The following is a 17,394-nucleotide window of genomic DNA, read 5'->3' on the forward strand; positions in this document are numbered from 1 at the left end:
TTTATTTTTTAATGAATAATAAAATTATTGTTAATCAAGGATGTTGTTCACTAACGCGGAGACACGGTCGTAATCATCACAAAGAGTACTAGACAAGCAACATACACAGGCGTCTCTCGTAATAACTCACATCTACACTACATTTTGTATCATAATCGTTATTAGACAAAGCTCACTATCGTCATATACAAACACAAAACATATAATTATCGCTTTTATGTTAAATCCATACCATGAGTGGACAGTTACGTGATGGCATCTGACCCTGTGACGTAACACGAATGTGGATTGTGACAGAAACTAGAGACAACACAACCTTTAATGGAATGACGTCACTCAACACCGGCCGAATGCAACAAATTTGACGGTCAACTTTGTACTCGGTCGACATCGCGTGTGCGCTAGCTGTGCACGGAACGTATGTGTGGCTATGAGCAATGCACGTACGTACAGTGACCTTCGTCGCTGGCGTCCTCTCCGATGAGTAAGAGGCCACTGTACACATTCATACAATAATGCAATGACCCGATGCCGATTCCACCCGTCCTCTCTCTAGAAATTAAATAACTAAATAATGGTTACAGAATTAAAACAGAGATGGAATCGGCAACACCTATGATGATCAGAGATCGAATGCGACGTGCACATAGCGAGCGACAATTGGCCACCTCGTCCGTTTGTGTTGTCTGTGTGCGCGCGCATAGCTCAAGGGCAGCGTGAAGAAACCGCCGGGCGCGTTGAGGCTCTCGCTCGAAGAACTGAGAGCAGCCTGCCCGAACCAACCTTCCGCCTCAGTGTTACTGGACAGAGTGTTACCACAGAGAATTACATATACAGAGTGAAAACTTTTCACCCGGAGCTCATTCTGGTAAGTTTAACCGTTGTATAGTAACACGATAAATACAAACAATTCGGTGTATGTCACTGTGTCCTTGGAGTGGTAAGATCTTGTCCGTGTTATTTGTGTACGACCTTCCAGATTCGTTTGTGCTCAAGCCGACACTTGCATATATGTAGTGCCCTTGACGATACCGTACCTCTTTACGTCCGGCGGTAGGAGACGCCATAATTTCCTTAATATAATATACGTGGCGAGATATAAAGTTTTTTTCAATGTGTCGTTACAATGATGTCTTGTGTAGGTGTGTATAATGTATTAATTGAAATGTAGTTTTAATTAAACGATGCGATTTTATTCCTTATAACTTTTAATTGTATGTCTCTGATAAGTTTCTTTTGATGTGAAAAAGCAGAGTACACTGTAGTGTGACCAGAAGGTACACAAGGTTATAATTTAACATTTCAGCACTAAATGCAGGCGTCTCATGCATCGAATCACGGAGACACCTCTAAGTACTAGACGCTCTAATCTATGACACTAAAAGACCGTGGGAGACACACGCAAACTGTATTCAAAAGTACGATGATAAATTTAAACACGTGACAGAGATTTAGCAAATCAAAAGTCTCTACTGGTCAGCACATCCAGTCAATGACACATCGATATCAAGTTACTGCCAATTAAAATAATTGTAACGAATGAAAGGACTGCTACTTCGTGACACGCGGCCTCTGAAGCGAACGTGGTTTCGGTTAGTGCTTTTATTCTCTTGAGTAAGGAAGAGATGAACAAAGCATAAGTGCAATAGACACGTTCGCATCAGATACAACTTGTACAGATTTTATTGTATAAAGTATGGTTGTTGTCTCTGGACCCTGAACGATGGATAAACATTATAATTTCAAATTGCCTATATCTGTTAATTATTAATTAAATCAGTGAAATGCATACTGCATAAATACTATGATCTGATGGTGGCAAATAAACACAGATCAAATAATAACATAGTCAATGGATAGTTAAAATATCTGGGAAATAACGTGCGCGTTGTCGGTCCATAAGAAATTTTTACATGGCTTTTTCATTGTATCCTCCTAGTTATAATCTCTGACACTGTAAATCTTTTGTTGCTGTGTTCAACAAAGTAAATTTCTTTTTCTCCTTCCTTATTACTTTTATATAGTTTATTGCTAATTATGCGTTAATTTAGTTAATTACAATACTAAATACGATTATTAATTAATTTTCATAATTATAAGTGAAAGATTTTGAGTTTTTCTGACTGCTTCTAGGTTCAAAATGCTTTGTTATTGCATTTATATGTTTAACTCGATATAAGACTTATTTTTTATATCCATCGTTTAGGCATTCGTGTAGTAAGTGGTGGCGGTGTGTAGTTGTTGCAGTGAGGGGAAAAGTTTAAGTGTAGTCGTTACCTGAGGCTGAGATCGGGACTTGCGCACCGAATCACTGGATTAGGCACCGCGGGGACCACCAAGTATGCCATTGTCATGTAGTACTTCCACACCTGGTGTACACACAACAAATTTACCATTACAGGGGCTGCACATTGTTTGTCATTCCAATTATATAATGGCTTTATCATAAAAACTAAAACTATTCATCACTTATATATACTTGAAGGCTACGGCGGTTTAATAGTTTAGCTCACCGTCTTACTTTCGACAGTTGCGGGTTCAATTCCTCGCAGGATAGGATAGAATAGAATAGAATAGAAACATACACTTGTGTTACGATACAAATGATACACGATACAAACACTTGTATTCAGAAGTATGATTGTTTGTATCAGTGTGGGTGTTTTTTATGTACGTACGTAACTGATTTAGACACAGAGATACATATTATTTATAAATGCCAACAGGATTATTTATAAATAATATGTATCTCTGTGTCTATATCAGTTGTCTAGAACCCACATCACAAACTCTGCTTAGCTTGGGACTATAAAGTTCTGTGGGAATGGTACTTAAAAAAAATATACATTTATATTATATACCTGCATATAGCCATCTCGTTCCTTTTCTGGTTTCCGTGGCAACGCCGGACTCCGCGAAAGTAACGATGCACGATTATCATTAACGGGCCTGTAACAATGCCCAATTAACTACAATTGTTTCCACTGTTATATATTTATGATGAGATGTTATTATTGATATTTTAGATTTTACTCCCGTTCCGAAACTTATATGTTATTAACTAATTGAGGATTTTTTTATACCACGAAGGTAGCAAGCATACGGCCCATTTGATGGTAAATTACCGTAAGGCTCAGAAAGTTGACATGCTCAAGCCCATCTGGCCTGAGCATGTCAACTTTCTGAGGTTTCAAGCGTACATAGGCATGTCCGCTTGAAACCTCAGAAAGTTGACATGCGTGTTACCGACCTTTAACAAACATTAACATACCCATCATGAAAAACCCCACGCTGTAATCTCTAGAGAAAACCTCGGCAGTTAGTTCATTCCACAATATAAATGTACGCGGGAGGGAACTCCTCTGAATCTGTATTATCCGAGACCACTAACGCTGCTTTAACGTAACAATTAATTGTCATTACAAAATGGCGAACATCTGGTTATGGAGCAACAGCATATAATTCTTAAAGATGTCTTTGGAATTATCAATAACTCTATAATTATGTGGTCCATCTGTGTCTCCATCTCCAAAATTTGTGTAATAAAAAATAAAATTGTAATAGTGAAATGGCATCCAATATTTGCGCAAACACATGCGAAAGAGAGAACACAAAAATATTTAAATGTAATCACTCATGATTGCGAACACTGACTATCCCACACCGAATCGCAAGCGGTTTGATCGCGCGTTATAGAACGTGTCGTGTAATTGAAATGAATTAATGATGATGTACTTACGCCGGTTCGATGATGGTGAACAGTGCATGTATCCTGGCGTGGAGTATCGGCCACGCTTGCAAGATTGTTGCCGGACATTTTGCTGGCACCCTACTCCGCTCCAGCAAACCGAACAGTACAACCTACATATATAAAAAATTACATATGTCAATATGTCTACTGTTATTTAACATAACTATCTCTAAGTAATCAGATCAGTCCAAATAGGCAATTGCCGTCCTGATCATACCAAACAGCACCATAAATCTCTGTTCTTTTGCAATTCTATATCTGATTGCTATTTCATATATTAAATATATATATGAATTAGCAATCAGACGGCAGCCCACATTTAAAAGTGTCAACTATAGCATATACATATATATATACATAACGGCGGTCATATATAGACGGCGTCGGTCGTTCGATTTTTCACATGCTACTAACATATGTATTCATGAATATGATTGTTTGTATTGGTCTGGGTGTTGGGTTCTATGTATACGAAAGCATGTATTGACGTATTTATATCAGTTGTGTGGTACCATAACACTTGCTCTGCTTAACTTGGGATTAGATCATCAAATTATTTTCTTATTGGGCTTACTTCCACATGATATGTAAATTGTAACACAAATAAAACTGTTCATTGAATTTAGACATAACATTGTACTGACCTCCCAAGGATCTGCACCATTGGACGCGCTACCACTCCAACTATTCTTCGTTGAGCTGTCGTCATGTTGATGACCTACAAATATTGTGTTTAAAAGGGTTTATAAACATTTGTTTAGAGTACAAAACCTAAAATAACATGGCATTATAACTAGTAGTCAAACTCAATTGTCCTATTTTTTGATAACTTATTTGTATTGTTCTAAAAAAATACTCATTGTATTTTTTTTACCCAGCATATCTATTAATTAGTTATCGTCTCGGCTTTGCATGAGCGTCCATGTATATACGTCGTCTTCCACTGATACTTATCGGCCGTCATATCTGAGCTTACTCTCCTTTTATACATATCATATTTCACACAATCTATACATCTTTTTTTGGTCATTCATAAATTTAATAAATTCCAATAATGTATACCTGCTGTCCATACGGCGTGACTCCGTTCCGCTACCCACACGAGATCGAGCAGGCCAGCAGCCAGGATTGCCTGCTTCTCAGCGGGAGGCAGTAGGGGCAGGCACTTCTCCGCAAAGTGGGGCACGTGTATGTCCGCTGCGTCTATCAGGGCTGGCTCGTCCCGAGATAGTTGCAGTTTCTCTAGCAGGTACTTGCATTCCCTGACCAAGAATAAACTATTTAAACTTCTGGATTCATTTTAATTAAATTAATTAATTTATACTGAGTGGGAGAAATAGAAATAATCTATATTCAAATATCTAAATTCATTTTTTTTTTATATTTTAAGTATGTAAAAAATTTTAATAGTTATATTTTTGTAAATCTACCACACATTTGAAACGCTGACTCATCAACAAAACGAATGAGAAAGAACTTGCATGTTACTTTTTTAAAGTGTCCTTCAGAATTATTTTTGTATAATTCTGTGTAAATTTGTGTTATTTATAGCCTACTCTTTTTTAATGGATGATAATGTAATGGTGCACCCATCAGTTGACGCACCAGTGGAGGATGATAAAATGAATAACTGGTCAGGTCAGGCAGCCTATTGTGCCAGTTTCACTATTTATCATGATAGTATCCGAGGAACCTCATGAAGGTCAACCTGATATGGTACATTGCTAGCTATGCCTTCATTGGTCCACATTACTAACGATCTCCTTCCCCTCTGAATATTTCTATTACTATAATAATTAACATGTACAATAGATGGACATAACCTACCGTAATATATGGACAGCTAGCCGCCTCGGATACGACTTGGATTGGCACAGCATGACCAGACCCAGGGCCTCCGCCCCTCGGATGACAGTCGCCAGAGGCTCGGACTTTGTCGGTGCACCATTGGTAGTCGGCTCACCATTCCGCCAACTCGTCAACAGTTGGAGCAGCATTCGCAAACCATTTTCAACTAGTTGAGGCGATGTGTCCTGAGGAAGCAGGTATACTCTCTTAAATACTTATATGTCAATATGTGAAGCGAAAAGTTTGTACCCGTTTTATGAAAATTGTACACTTCTTATTTATATAGAGAAGGCGTACAGAAGGCAATTTCTATTTAAATTATTCATAAAAAATGAAATAAACTGATTTGGCTTAAAAATATATACAACCCTAAATTTCTAACACCCGTATATCCTCAGAACCAATTTTTTTAAGCAATATTATTTTATAGTAATACAAAGTTTGCCGAGTCACAACTATATATGTATAATTTTGTTACCTGCACTTCTTTCGCTAAGAACTGTGTGAAACCGGCCAGAACGTCCTGTCTCCATTCGGGGAAGTCCACAATGAGGGTCTGGAGGCTTTGGAATGAGAGTCCTCGTAGCTCCTCGTCCATGTGCACCGTGAGACGACATAGTAGGTCTACCAACTCGCCGGAGCTCATACCCTCCGGTATAAGTCTGTTAGTGGAATATCAGAACAATGTTGATTGAAATAAATACCAAAATAACTCATCTAGACTAAACTTATAGGAAAGCAGGATTTCTTTTTATATCTTAGGACAATTCACACAATACCATCTAGTCCCAAGTTATGTAGAGATTGTGTTATGCGAACTAGACAACTGATACAATTACATAGATACTTTAATATTTTTATATACTTAGTACAAACCGATACAAACGATCATAATTATGAATACAAATGTTTGTAGCGTGCAGTAGAAAGTAAAGAAGTGTGCTAAACTGCTAGACCATCGCGGTTGTAAATATGGAATTTATTACTTATTAATTATTATTTGGAATTGGAGTCAAAGGTATGAAATTGAAAAGCAGAATTGAAGATGAAGTTAGATGGATAAAAAAATACTATATAGAAGATGGACAGATCATGATAGATAAGGTGATATCATTGCAGTTGCTAATAATTTGAGACAATTGGAGACAAGACGGAGGTTTATGCTTGTTAGCAAACAATAGATAAATAATCTAAATGTAACATAAAAGAACTATGATAACTGAATAAATGATTTTATTACTATTTGCATTGGAGTGAAATTGGTATGATACTGATTTTGGATCTTATTAACTTCTAGCTGCTTACCACGGCTTTCCTCGTGCGTAAGTTTTTGTCTGTCATTTTTAGGAAATCCTGTCTTAATACAACTCTATATATGGGTACAATATTTGTAGCATACATTTCTAGAATAAATTTAAGCACTTTTCAATAGTCATATTTATTTATATTTATATTCTAGGTTTGGTTATACTCGTCAGTCAGTCAAGTCTCTTTATGAGGTATAAGTCGTTACAAAGATGGCGCACTTGCCTCGGTATAGCTGCTACGCATGTGCGGAACAAATCGATTCGGGGTTTTCGTTCCCCGGTATTGATTTCTTGTTCTTTGGTAACATTCTGAGTGTTGGTCAGCATCAGGGGCCGGCCGTAATGTGCGTCTAATGCTCGTAGAATTTCCACTAAAACACGCCTCACGTATGGAAAGTATGCGCTCATTCCGATTGACCTAGCCGTTTCATCTGTCAGCATTTTGTTTAGAAACGTCTTCTTGACCCTTAGCGTATTCCCGGAGGGCAAAGTACCAGCCGTCCTGGGCATTGGTGGTTCACCTTCTTTCTGCTGCAGACTATCAGCGACTACGAGGAACGCTCGTAAGCCTATAGACATCCGTTCAGGAGTGAGAATTATTTTAATCTGTCGCCCAACCATAAGTAGGTCATAAACTATTTCTCTCATTGCGAAGTCGAGCCTCTCTTGTGCTATGAATTGTATGATTTTAACGAAGATGTTAAGGGGTGTGTCTCGGGGTACGACACCCTTTGATCCTTTAGGGAAGAGTGAGTTGACGATGCTCTGGAGGCGGGACTGCGTCGCCGAGTTGCTCTCACATTTAATCCTTATCATGTATACCCACAGCAGGCGATATAATGATTCTGTTGATGCATATAATAATATTATTAATAATAATAACCCAGAACAATTCTTACGGTGTCGTCTAGTTCCAAGCTTTGCAGATAAATATTACATACATACCATGCTCATACAAAGATTATGAATACAAAATCTTTGTATCGTATGAGGAATCAATAGCGAAGGACTATGGCATAGAGTTTTTAAAGAATGTTTCTTAAGAGTCGGTAACGCGGACTTGACACCTCCAGTGTTTCTGGCGTCAATAGGCTCTAGTAACAGTTTAGCATCAGATGGGCCATAAACTTGATTACTACCATCAAAATATAAAAAATCGAACCTGCAGCACTCAGTAGTAAGACGGTATAGTACTACAACATTCAGGCCATTGTTTGAACTTACATAATGTGTACACTTCTCAAAAGTTAACATGGTGTCAAATTTTACTTCTCTACTTCAGTAACAATAAATAAACTTTTAGTAATTCCGAATTTTATTATTTCTATTAAAAATCAATGTATCACTCACCTAATGCTACTCTACACATCTTCGGGTCCCTGTTCTTGAGATGCGAAAGGCACATCGCTAAAAAGCAATGCCAGTTGGCCAAGAAGAATTGCTTCTGTGAGACGCAGAGGAGGCAGGTAACGAGTGGGAACAGTGCCAGTCGGTGTTTGGACTTGGTGCTCGCATCCAACGTGTGGCTGTACAGCATCTCTACGAAGTTCTTCAGGCACGGCACGTTCACTTCATTCTTCACCGTCTATATGATTTCATACATTATTGTATCAATACTAACTGACGACTCTTAAACTAAGTAATAAATAGTTCATAAATAAATTATACTTAAGTTAAAATGTAATTATAATATATACGTAAATAAATAAGTATAATAATATGTCAGCTTTGTGTAAGATAATATTTTTTTTAATCGGCCAATACTGGAGCTGGCTCCTAGTTCGCGAGGTAAAGAATTCCACAATAATAATTTATAGGGACTTTAATATATTTTGGGAAGCTTAATAATTACAGGATTTAGCCTGTAATTGTTATTAATCTTTCCAATTAGTCCTCTTAAAAGCAGGCAGAGAGAAATATTAGAGAAAATTAGCGACTATCCCTCAAGACAAGCAATTCCTTTAAAGAATATTCTAATTTACCTTAATAAGAAAATCTAATGAAACAAAATAGATAATTCAAATTAATTAGCTGAATCAGGATCAAAGCATAAATAAATAGTAGAATATGCAGAACTCAAGCCTCTAGTATCAGGACAGACTATAAAAAGTCATCTGCATATCCTGTGGACCTCAGTCTCGTTTATTTCAGCCACCAAGCAACTTACGCTATGCTATAATAGTGCTATTCCGTCAGCTTGTCAACCCAATTACAATAAAAGAAAGATGTATTTATCCAAATTTCAATATGAATGTCTTACCGCAGCGACGGGCACTAGTATCTCGACGAAGAGGCCAGCTAGAGCGTGCCTGATGTCTTTGTCTTTGACCTCCAGGAAGTACTGGGCACACTCCTGCAAGAACTGGAACGACGCCTCGAACTCCTCTATGGGCACCATCTTCACCCGGAAGAATTTCATGCCCATGAGGAGGGATATGATGCTTTGCGTCGTGTGAGGAGACGGCTCACGAGACTTCAGTTCCTGGACAGAATACAAAAGTTTGAAAGACTAAGCGAAGCGAAAATAACATGGTAAGAGGCACAATGAATACCGCACATGCATAGCCATTCCAGAGGTTAATGTATGTGTGGTATCACTAGTGTCACATGATGATGTAATGTTGAAGTGCTGTTCATGTATATAGGCCAACCACCTGACAGGCCATGTATGTTAGGCGTTCCATTTACACATAAAAAGACACAATACTATATAAATATATGACTTATCTAAACTAATAGCATAAATAGATATTTGATGCTGTGTTTGTATTGGTAAATACTACGATAATTTTAAAATTGTAATCAACAGTAATGAACAGTAAATACAATAAATAAAATTGGTTATATTTTTATCAAATTACTATAGAAAAAAACTAGACATGTTAATAAGTATCCAGAAATAAGTATAATACTGTCAACATAAAAATCTAATTAAAATGTATTATTCGGGTGGGTCTATTGCAGACAACTATGATCAATCAATCTACTCTACTCACTGATTTGTATTAGTTTATAACATTTGGCAATTATATAGTGTACTGCCGCGATATACATTCGCCTAGTACTGGGTCTAATATATAATCAGCTTTGTTATGTTGGTAAATTTCGAAATAAATAAATGGATGCCAAGGAAATGTATTATATATTCACATTAGTACTCAAGAATGGCAAACCATATAATAGTCTCCTATTTCGTCTGGGATTGCTTAGGTCTGGAGGCTTTGGTTGGGCATCATCGTGTTTGCCAATACAGTTACATAAAAATACAGATTCCATGTATTCCAATGTATACCTTCAATTCAGCAGTGAATCGTTTTTTGACGGAGGCAAACCGTGACTGCGCCAGCACGCCAATGACCTCAGCATACAGGTCAGCTATTATGTGCACGTTGGCTGCGTTGGGATTGGATTGCAACCTGCAAATATTTGATAACCTGAATACCAATTCGACCGATAATAATCTGTGTTAATACGTGAATAAAAACTTCGTTGTCCTTTTTACGAAAATTGCGTGGTCAGAGGAGTATGAAATTTCGTACATTTATAGTTTATACAGAGAAATGCAAAATGCTAATATGTTTTTAATTTATGAATCTCCCTAATCTACTAATGCGAACAAAAAAAATACAGTATTATATGTTATTGACTATTCTTTTATAACATTTTTTTATATTCCCTTTTAAATATGCTATTCAACAAGAATGGTATTTTATTAATAAAAGAATTTTTTATTACAAAATGATATTTTTGTACAGAGAAAGCTCGCTGCATATTAAATATTGTAGTAGCCAGCATTATTTAGAATTCATTGTTCAAATAAACTTATGTTTTAAGCACTGCAACAAATTGATCATCTTAAAAATGACATCTGACGACATGGTTTGCTTACCCTTCTTTGTAATTGAATCTTTTGAACGCCACGTTCTCTATGTATTGTACCAGGTCCTCGTGACCAGGGTGAAACGGCAGTTGTTTGAGGACCTCGATGAGAGCCAGACAGAAGAGGAACTCGACGGCCAGGTCGCGCCGCTCCGCCTGCAACTCTTCACAGCTGCGTTCCACCGCCTCAGTGCCGGCGCCGCTGCCAGACACTATGTAGATGATGCTGTAATGAATTATATTTATTTATTTAATAACCTATGTGTTATTCTGATGTATAAGCTATAATATTGAAAAATTCCATTAAAATCGAGATAGTTTTTGCGTTAAATTAAACCAAATTCATCCACAGTCACGAACTTCCACATTTATAATATTATTATTATGTAAAAAATATTATTATTATCTAAATTACAAAAAAAATCTTTCAACAGATGCAATATAATGATTAGTAAGTAGTATAATTACGTTGTACAGTGTTAATGTTATTTTTTAATTTCATATTATTAATTGAGATCATATTTATTTCTACCTTTAAATAATTATCACTCCAAATCCATATATGAACAAACTTATAACAATTCACACATTCTGTATGTAATATAAATATGGCGTAGATTGATTCCATTGAGCTGCAGTCTCGTGCATGTACCTGTGTATGATCCATCAATTCATGATTGGAATCACCCTCAATATCATTTTCATTGACATTCATTACGGCTTGATCATCATTGACAGTGACATTCAAATTGTCGCTTGCTTCAATACATCCGCAATTTATTGTTACTATCAATCATTTCAAATGATATGGTAGTGATTTTACAAGGGATAAAGGCGTGACAGCTTAACACAACATATGAGGGGTACGTCGTCACATGATGACGTGATAACCGTGATGCTCTCCTTAGGTTTAACGGTCAAGGTCTTATCCCAGTCACATAAGCCAAAAAGTAGTCCATTAATATGTTACTTCAAATAAAATTAATATAAGCACTTTTAAATAGTCATATTTTTTTTTATTCTACCAATGATTTAGACGTCAGACTCATCACAAGAAGAATGAGTAAGAAACTTGCGTGTGGTTCCTTTAAATAAATGTTATTCTAAGTAAATACACATTATTAGGCATGCAACAACTTTTTGCAATCAGATAATATTGTCAGTGCTATGAATTTTAAGTTAAATATATTTTTACAAAAACATTATTATAATTTACAAACTCTCCAATTTAAGACTACTCTTGTAAAAACACATTTGAATTCAAAACCTCGTATGACATCGGCTAAAAATAATTTTACTAATATTTCATTGTAATTTTAATTAAAGTTTGCCGTTGACTATTGCAATAAACTTTTGTATAGCAGCAACTAGTAGCCGATATATTATACTGACTAAGTATCTACTTGTCCTCCACACTAATTAAATAACGACGGCCGTTCATTAGAGTGTGTCTGCTAATTTCTTTGACCTTCTCATTGTAATGCCGCATTGTAAACAATAACAACTAGAAAAGTTGGAACTTATAGAATTGTAAACATTATTACAGTAAAAAAATCAATATTACAATAATAAACTTTACATATATGAAAAAAAAGTTGTCTGTTTTTTATTTATATTTTTAACACGAAATAAGAGCATGTTTGACATCTCTCACCTGATTTGAGATTACTTTTATTTGATTTGTATTATAAATACAAATCAAATAAAAATTTACTTCTTCCTATAAACAATATTGTTACTATTTTGCTACAACATTGAAGTTTTATATTAGGGAAACACATAGCCTATGGTCTTCTTTAATTATCACTACATACTTACAATTTACATAAGTAACAATAATGTTTACAGTTATAAGTACACAATTATTCTGTTTGAAATATACAATATTGCCTTCTACCTCGTTCAATCATAGTTACAGGTAGAAGCGAGTTCATATATTGATGCTTGAATGGTTTACCTCTTGTTTCTCAAATCCTGGTGTGGTTTCTTGGCTTGCTCGCTGAGTTGCGGCGAGTCTGCCATCTGGCGCTCCAGCCAACCGAACAGGGCACGCAGCAGTGACGGTAAACAGTGCTCCGCGACCGTGCCAAAAGCACACAAGATCTGGTCCAGTTGAGGATCCTCACCGCGCTGCAGTGTTTTATTCAATGGTTTCTCCTGCAACAAAAGAAAACATGGTATACAATACATAGGTTTTTATAAGTTGAATCTAGAAATAAATGTTAACAATTAAAGTATAATAATGTAATAAATGTAGCTTTACAATAATATGTAATATACACTTCATAATACAATAAACATAAATAATTAGTAACTATTGTAGTTTACACTTTGGTAAGGTTACCTCTAAGAGTATGCTTTCAAACTTTGTGTCTTTTTATATTTCTTTTCGGTTCAATACACTGTTATTATAATATTATTTGTTGTGTTATTATAATATTAATATATACCTCTCTGTTTGTATTTGTTTCAACAAATACAAACAAAGAGGTATATGATATTAGACACAGTTAAAAATAGAGTAATATAATAAAAAAAACACTATGCTTTGGACAAACTCAAATATAATCGTACAACATTTACTGTTTTTCAATTAACCTTTAAAACTTTTAAACTCGAAATATCAGTGAACAATAATCCAATTTCGACTAATTGTCGTTATTGTTCGTAAATATCTAGAGTTACAATTTAAAATGCATAAGGAAAACAAGTAAATATCTAGGTAGTTATCAAATACAATTACCGGACGCAATGTAAATTAATTAAAATGTACATACGAGTGGTTCTGCCATAACTGCTTCCATTTTCCTTTCTGCCTGTACCGTGAACTCGGTGAATAGGAGTCTCATGACGAACTCCCCCGGCCTCAGGTCGGTGTCCGAAGGTGGCATCACGGGGCCTTTGTGCGCACCCCATGGTAGCATCGAGCCTGTGAAGCACCCTTGTCTTGTGTCACCACAATTAACAATACGTAGCAGGAAAACAAATTTAATTTACAATAACAATAAGGAAGGTCGGATGTCAAAATAATGAGATCGCAAACACTGCAATATTCAGTAATTATGCCAGGTATATATAAACATGTATGACACTTTTATAGGTATGTACAATTGTAATTGAATCCTTATTAAAAGTATATTTAAAGAACGTTATTACAACACAACATGTCAACCAGAATACACGTAGCAAAATACGAATGATCAGAGCATTAAGTCAGCCTTTTGTGCCGTATTTTATTGGCCAATAAAGCTTATAAAAGGATTGTATAGACATATGTTATGTCTCAGTATATAGTAATTTCACAGCCATATCTCCTGAATCAAACCCGAATATGGTAATAGATGTAAGTGAACCATCATACAGCCCTCTACTTCAGCATGTCTGCTGTTGGGCATATATTTGTCCAATTTACTTATACTTTATGCATTAGTGGTATCAATGCTATAATCACAAAAATAATCAATTGGAAAATCTTTATAATATAGACCTTTTCAAATCAGTTAAATTATTTATGTGTACATAGATTAATGTGTACAAATTGTAACATAATATTTGTGTAACATAAATATAACATACAGTGTATTCTATATTGTATACTGAGTTTGATTTTATAAAGAGCCATGTGCTGGAATAAAGGATAAGAGTTCTCCAGAATGGCAGCATATGGGTGTTATCGTACATGCATATAGGCGGCTGTTACACCTTAAGTGGGTTACTATTAGTTTGTTTGCCAATGCAACTAAATAAAGAAAGTGTTTTTTTTAAATATTTCTACATACATATTTAAAACACATACCTCTAGTGGAGACAAATGAGGACACAGTGCTCCCAACATTTCTCCAGTCATCACTCACAACAGTTATGGGTTTGTCATGGGTAGTGTGAGCCATTTCGTTTATGGTATCAGTCGCCTGTACCGGAGATGGCTCTATATTGTCATGGCGTACCACTTCTGATAACACACTGCCTTCCGACTCTGCTTCACTTGAGACCATCGATGAAGGAGCCTCTTCAATACCTGATTGGACAGTATTAAAATTATGAATCCAGAAGAGTGTCTGTCTGACACTATTTCTTAAGCAAACAGATGAGCTGATCATAGTAAAATCTCATGTCACATCTCTAAGCTCCAAAAAATATTAAAACAGACATGTATTAGAAGAATATTGATAAAATATTCAAAAATTAAAATAAGATAATACATGTAAAAGTTATTTAAAGAACTCTCGAAACTCAAATTGACCATTACTACATTTGTAGCTCTTATTAATATTATAGATGTGGAAGTTTGCCAGTGTGGATGAATGGATGAATGTTTGTTACTCTTTAAAAACCACTGAATGGATTTTAATGAAATTTTAAAATAATACAATACAGCTTTTACATCAGAATAACACATAGGCTACATTTCACAGAGATGTAACGACAGGAACAGCTAGTGACACAACATTTATATACACATGTTTACAAATGTAATGTATATTTAATTTATAATTAATATTATATATTATTTTAGTTCCAAATGACTTAATAGAAGCTGGTGATGGAAGTGGTTCTTTTTCTTAATCGTATACATCTATGCCTGAGAAAGTCGAGCTAAAATCAAGTTGCAAATGGGATACAACACATAATGATTAGGTACTTTATATGTGTTATGTTCTTCCTTCAGTATTATTATATATGTACTATATATTAATTGTACATATAATATCAACTATATACATATAGTTTTTTTTTAATATATAATTTATGTCACATTCCAATTGAATTTTCCTACTACTAAGCTGCAAAAATAGATTTGGTTGACAGGTTTGGTAAGACTCCTGATCAACAAAGTATAAAATAATTCATATATACCTGATGCATCTTCCGGATGTCCATCTGAGGGCAATGTGCTTATCGAGTCTGATTCTTCTGCCATCATTTCTTAATATGTAATCACAGTACTTTTATATTATTAATGTATATACTGTAAAAAAAAATAATTTTGCAAATCTTACAGTGTAAAGCTCAAAGCATGCTTACATTATCCTATTAAATACAATATAGCTATCAACAAGGCAAACAAATTGAGGTAAACTTTGTACAAAGTCATATGCATGGATTTCTACCTCAGTCATTTCAGACACCAAGCAGCTCGCTAAGAAGTATTTAGAAAGATAAGATTAGGCTTACTTTCTTTATAGAAATGCTTGAGATGTGTCATGGTGTCAACAATCACAATGTGATATTTGTAGTTCTGTTTATATATGTTAAACAACAGTCACTATTTACCATCAGGTGGACCATGAACTTGTTTACCAAACCATTCATATAAAAGAAATGATATTTATTACTGATATTTAAATGGTGTTACCATTAACAAAATATAAAATGTGAAATTTTAAAATTACTTACATACTTCTATCTATATGAGTGTATAAAATCCAAAGCAGATTCATTGTTCCTAAAACAAGATAAACACAATGTTAAAAAATATGTAATAACATACATAACTTGGACTATTTAAATTGTTCATTGAATTACTAGTTCTTCATAAGATGTAATAGTGGCAATAATGGAATGGAAAAGTAATAATAAACAATTAAATTCGCAATAAGCATGTCTACATATCTTTATTATCAGTATACAGCTATAGCTTAGCAATGAGCAATGGCTGCTATGTGAATGGCAATGCTCTATTTATTGTACAGAAATTTGAGTAAAGAAAATATAATACATTATCACATTCGCATAGCATTATATACTGATATAAAAATATGTCTATGTATGTTTAATATCAACAGCATAGGCAAAATTGATGTTTTTATCCAACAAGTTGGTAATTGATCTGCTTATAGCAGTATACCAAATTAGACAGTTTCAAAGTAACACTAAGGTTGTATTTGCAATACAAACGCGAGCTTGTGAAACCGGGACATCTGACAATGGATTCTACAATGTTATGCCCAGTTGATTATCATGCATATAAAACGGCAGCTAACGATCTGCACAACGCGTGGGGACGCAAGCATCTCTCAATAACACAAAACTATGTTCATTAAAACACCAATTAATCACCAAAACACTGAACTTCGTGTATCAACTGCACTATATTGAATGCGTAGGTACAATCGGATGTGTATGTATAAACATTGAGTGCTCTTGGTTCCAACAAGTGATATACTGCGGTTACAATTCAACAGATAAGATATAACCCTTCACTTTCAATTTTATCGTATAACAGCCCACAAAGTTAGGCACAAAATGTATTCCAATAAGTTTTTATTAGTAATTCTTCATTTGAGTTTCTTTTAAGCGGCGTAAAGGCAGATTTTTTATTTGTATTAATTAAATAAACGTTATTTCATTGCTAAACTATAGCAATTTATACCTTTGTATTCTAAATGTAGATGTTACGGAGATCACATTAGAATTAGCTGCATTTTTCTGTATATAAAATTATGCTTTTGCTTATTTTATGACTAATATTAGATGAAAACAAAAGGTACAAAAATCTCCAGTCACGCAGCTTGTCGCGAATTAACTTTTTGACATTTCTTCCCATTCATTAGTAACGTATTAAGCGCCTAAATATAGAAGGCGCCATAATAAGAACTGACGTCAGTC

At 35.0% G+C, this 17,394-nt stretch overlaps 1 protein-coding gene across 1 annotated transcript in view; it reads right to left on the reverse strand.

The window, feature by feature from the left end:
* LOC131853039 (protein furry) overlaps nt 1–17,300 on the reverse strand; it is a 161,028-nt gene extending 143,728 nt beyond the window's left edge. The window contains exons 1-19 of the mRNA XM_059203831.1: nt 17,159–17,300; nt 16,183–16,231; nt 15,643–15,754; nt 14,582–14,803; nt 13,563–13,714; nt 12,743–12,942; nt 10,796–11,011; nt 10,199–10,322; nt 9,167–9,388; nt 8,257–8,491; nt 7,130–7,751; nt 6,078–6,261; nt 5,579–5,784; nt 4,814–5,013; nt 4,396–4,469; nt 3,740–3,861; nt 2,862–2,949; nt 2,278–2,369; nt 669–800 (exon numbers count right to left, since the gene is read on the reverse strand). Coding sequence (XP_059059814.1) covers nt 669–800; nt 2,278–2,369; nt 2,862–2,949; nt 3,740–3,861; nt 4,396–4,469; nt 4,814–5,013; nt 5,579–5,784; nt 6,078–6,261; nt 7,130–7,751; nt 8,257–8,491; nt 9,167–9,388; nt 10,199–10,322; nt 10,796–11,011; nt 12,743–12,942; nt 13,563–13,714; nt 14,582–14,803; nt 15,643–15,709 — 3,158 coding nt within the window. The 5' untranslated portion in view covers nt 15,710–15,754; nt 16,183–16,231; nt 17,159–17,300. The remainder of the gene's footprint in view (nt 1–668; nt 801–2,277; nt 2,370–2,861; nt 2,950–3,739; nt 3,862–4,395; nt 4,470–4,813; nt 5,014–5,578; nt 5,785–6,077; nt 6,262–7,129; nt 7,752–8,256; nt 8,492–9,166; nt 9,389–10,198; nt 10,323–10,795; nt 11,012–12,742; nt 12,943–13,562; nt 13,715–14,581; nt 14,804–15,642; nt 15,755–16,182; nt 16,232–17,158) is intronic.
* Nucleotides 17,301–17,394: the final 94 nt, after the last annotated feature.

This window comes from Achroia grisella, unplaced genomic scaffold (genome assembly GCF_030625045.1).
Source record: "Achroia grisella isolate CSIRO2021 unplaced genomic scaffold, CSIRO_AGI_Agris_v1 utg874, whole genome shotgun sequence".
NCBI lineage: Eukaryota > Metazoa > Arthropoda > Insecta > Lepidoptera > Pyralidae > Achroia > Achroia grisella.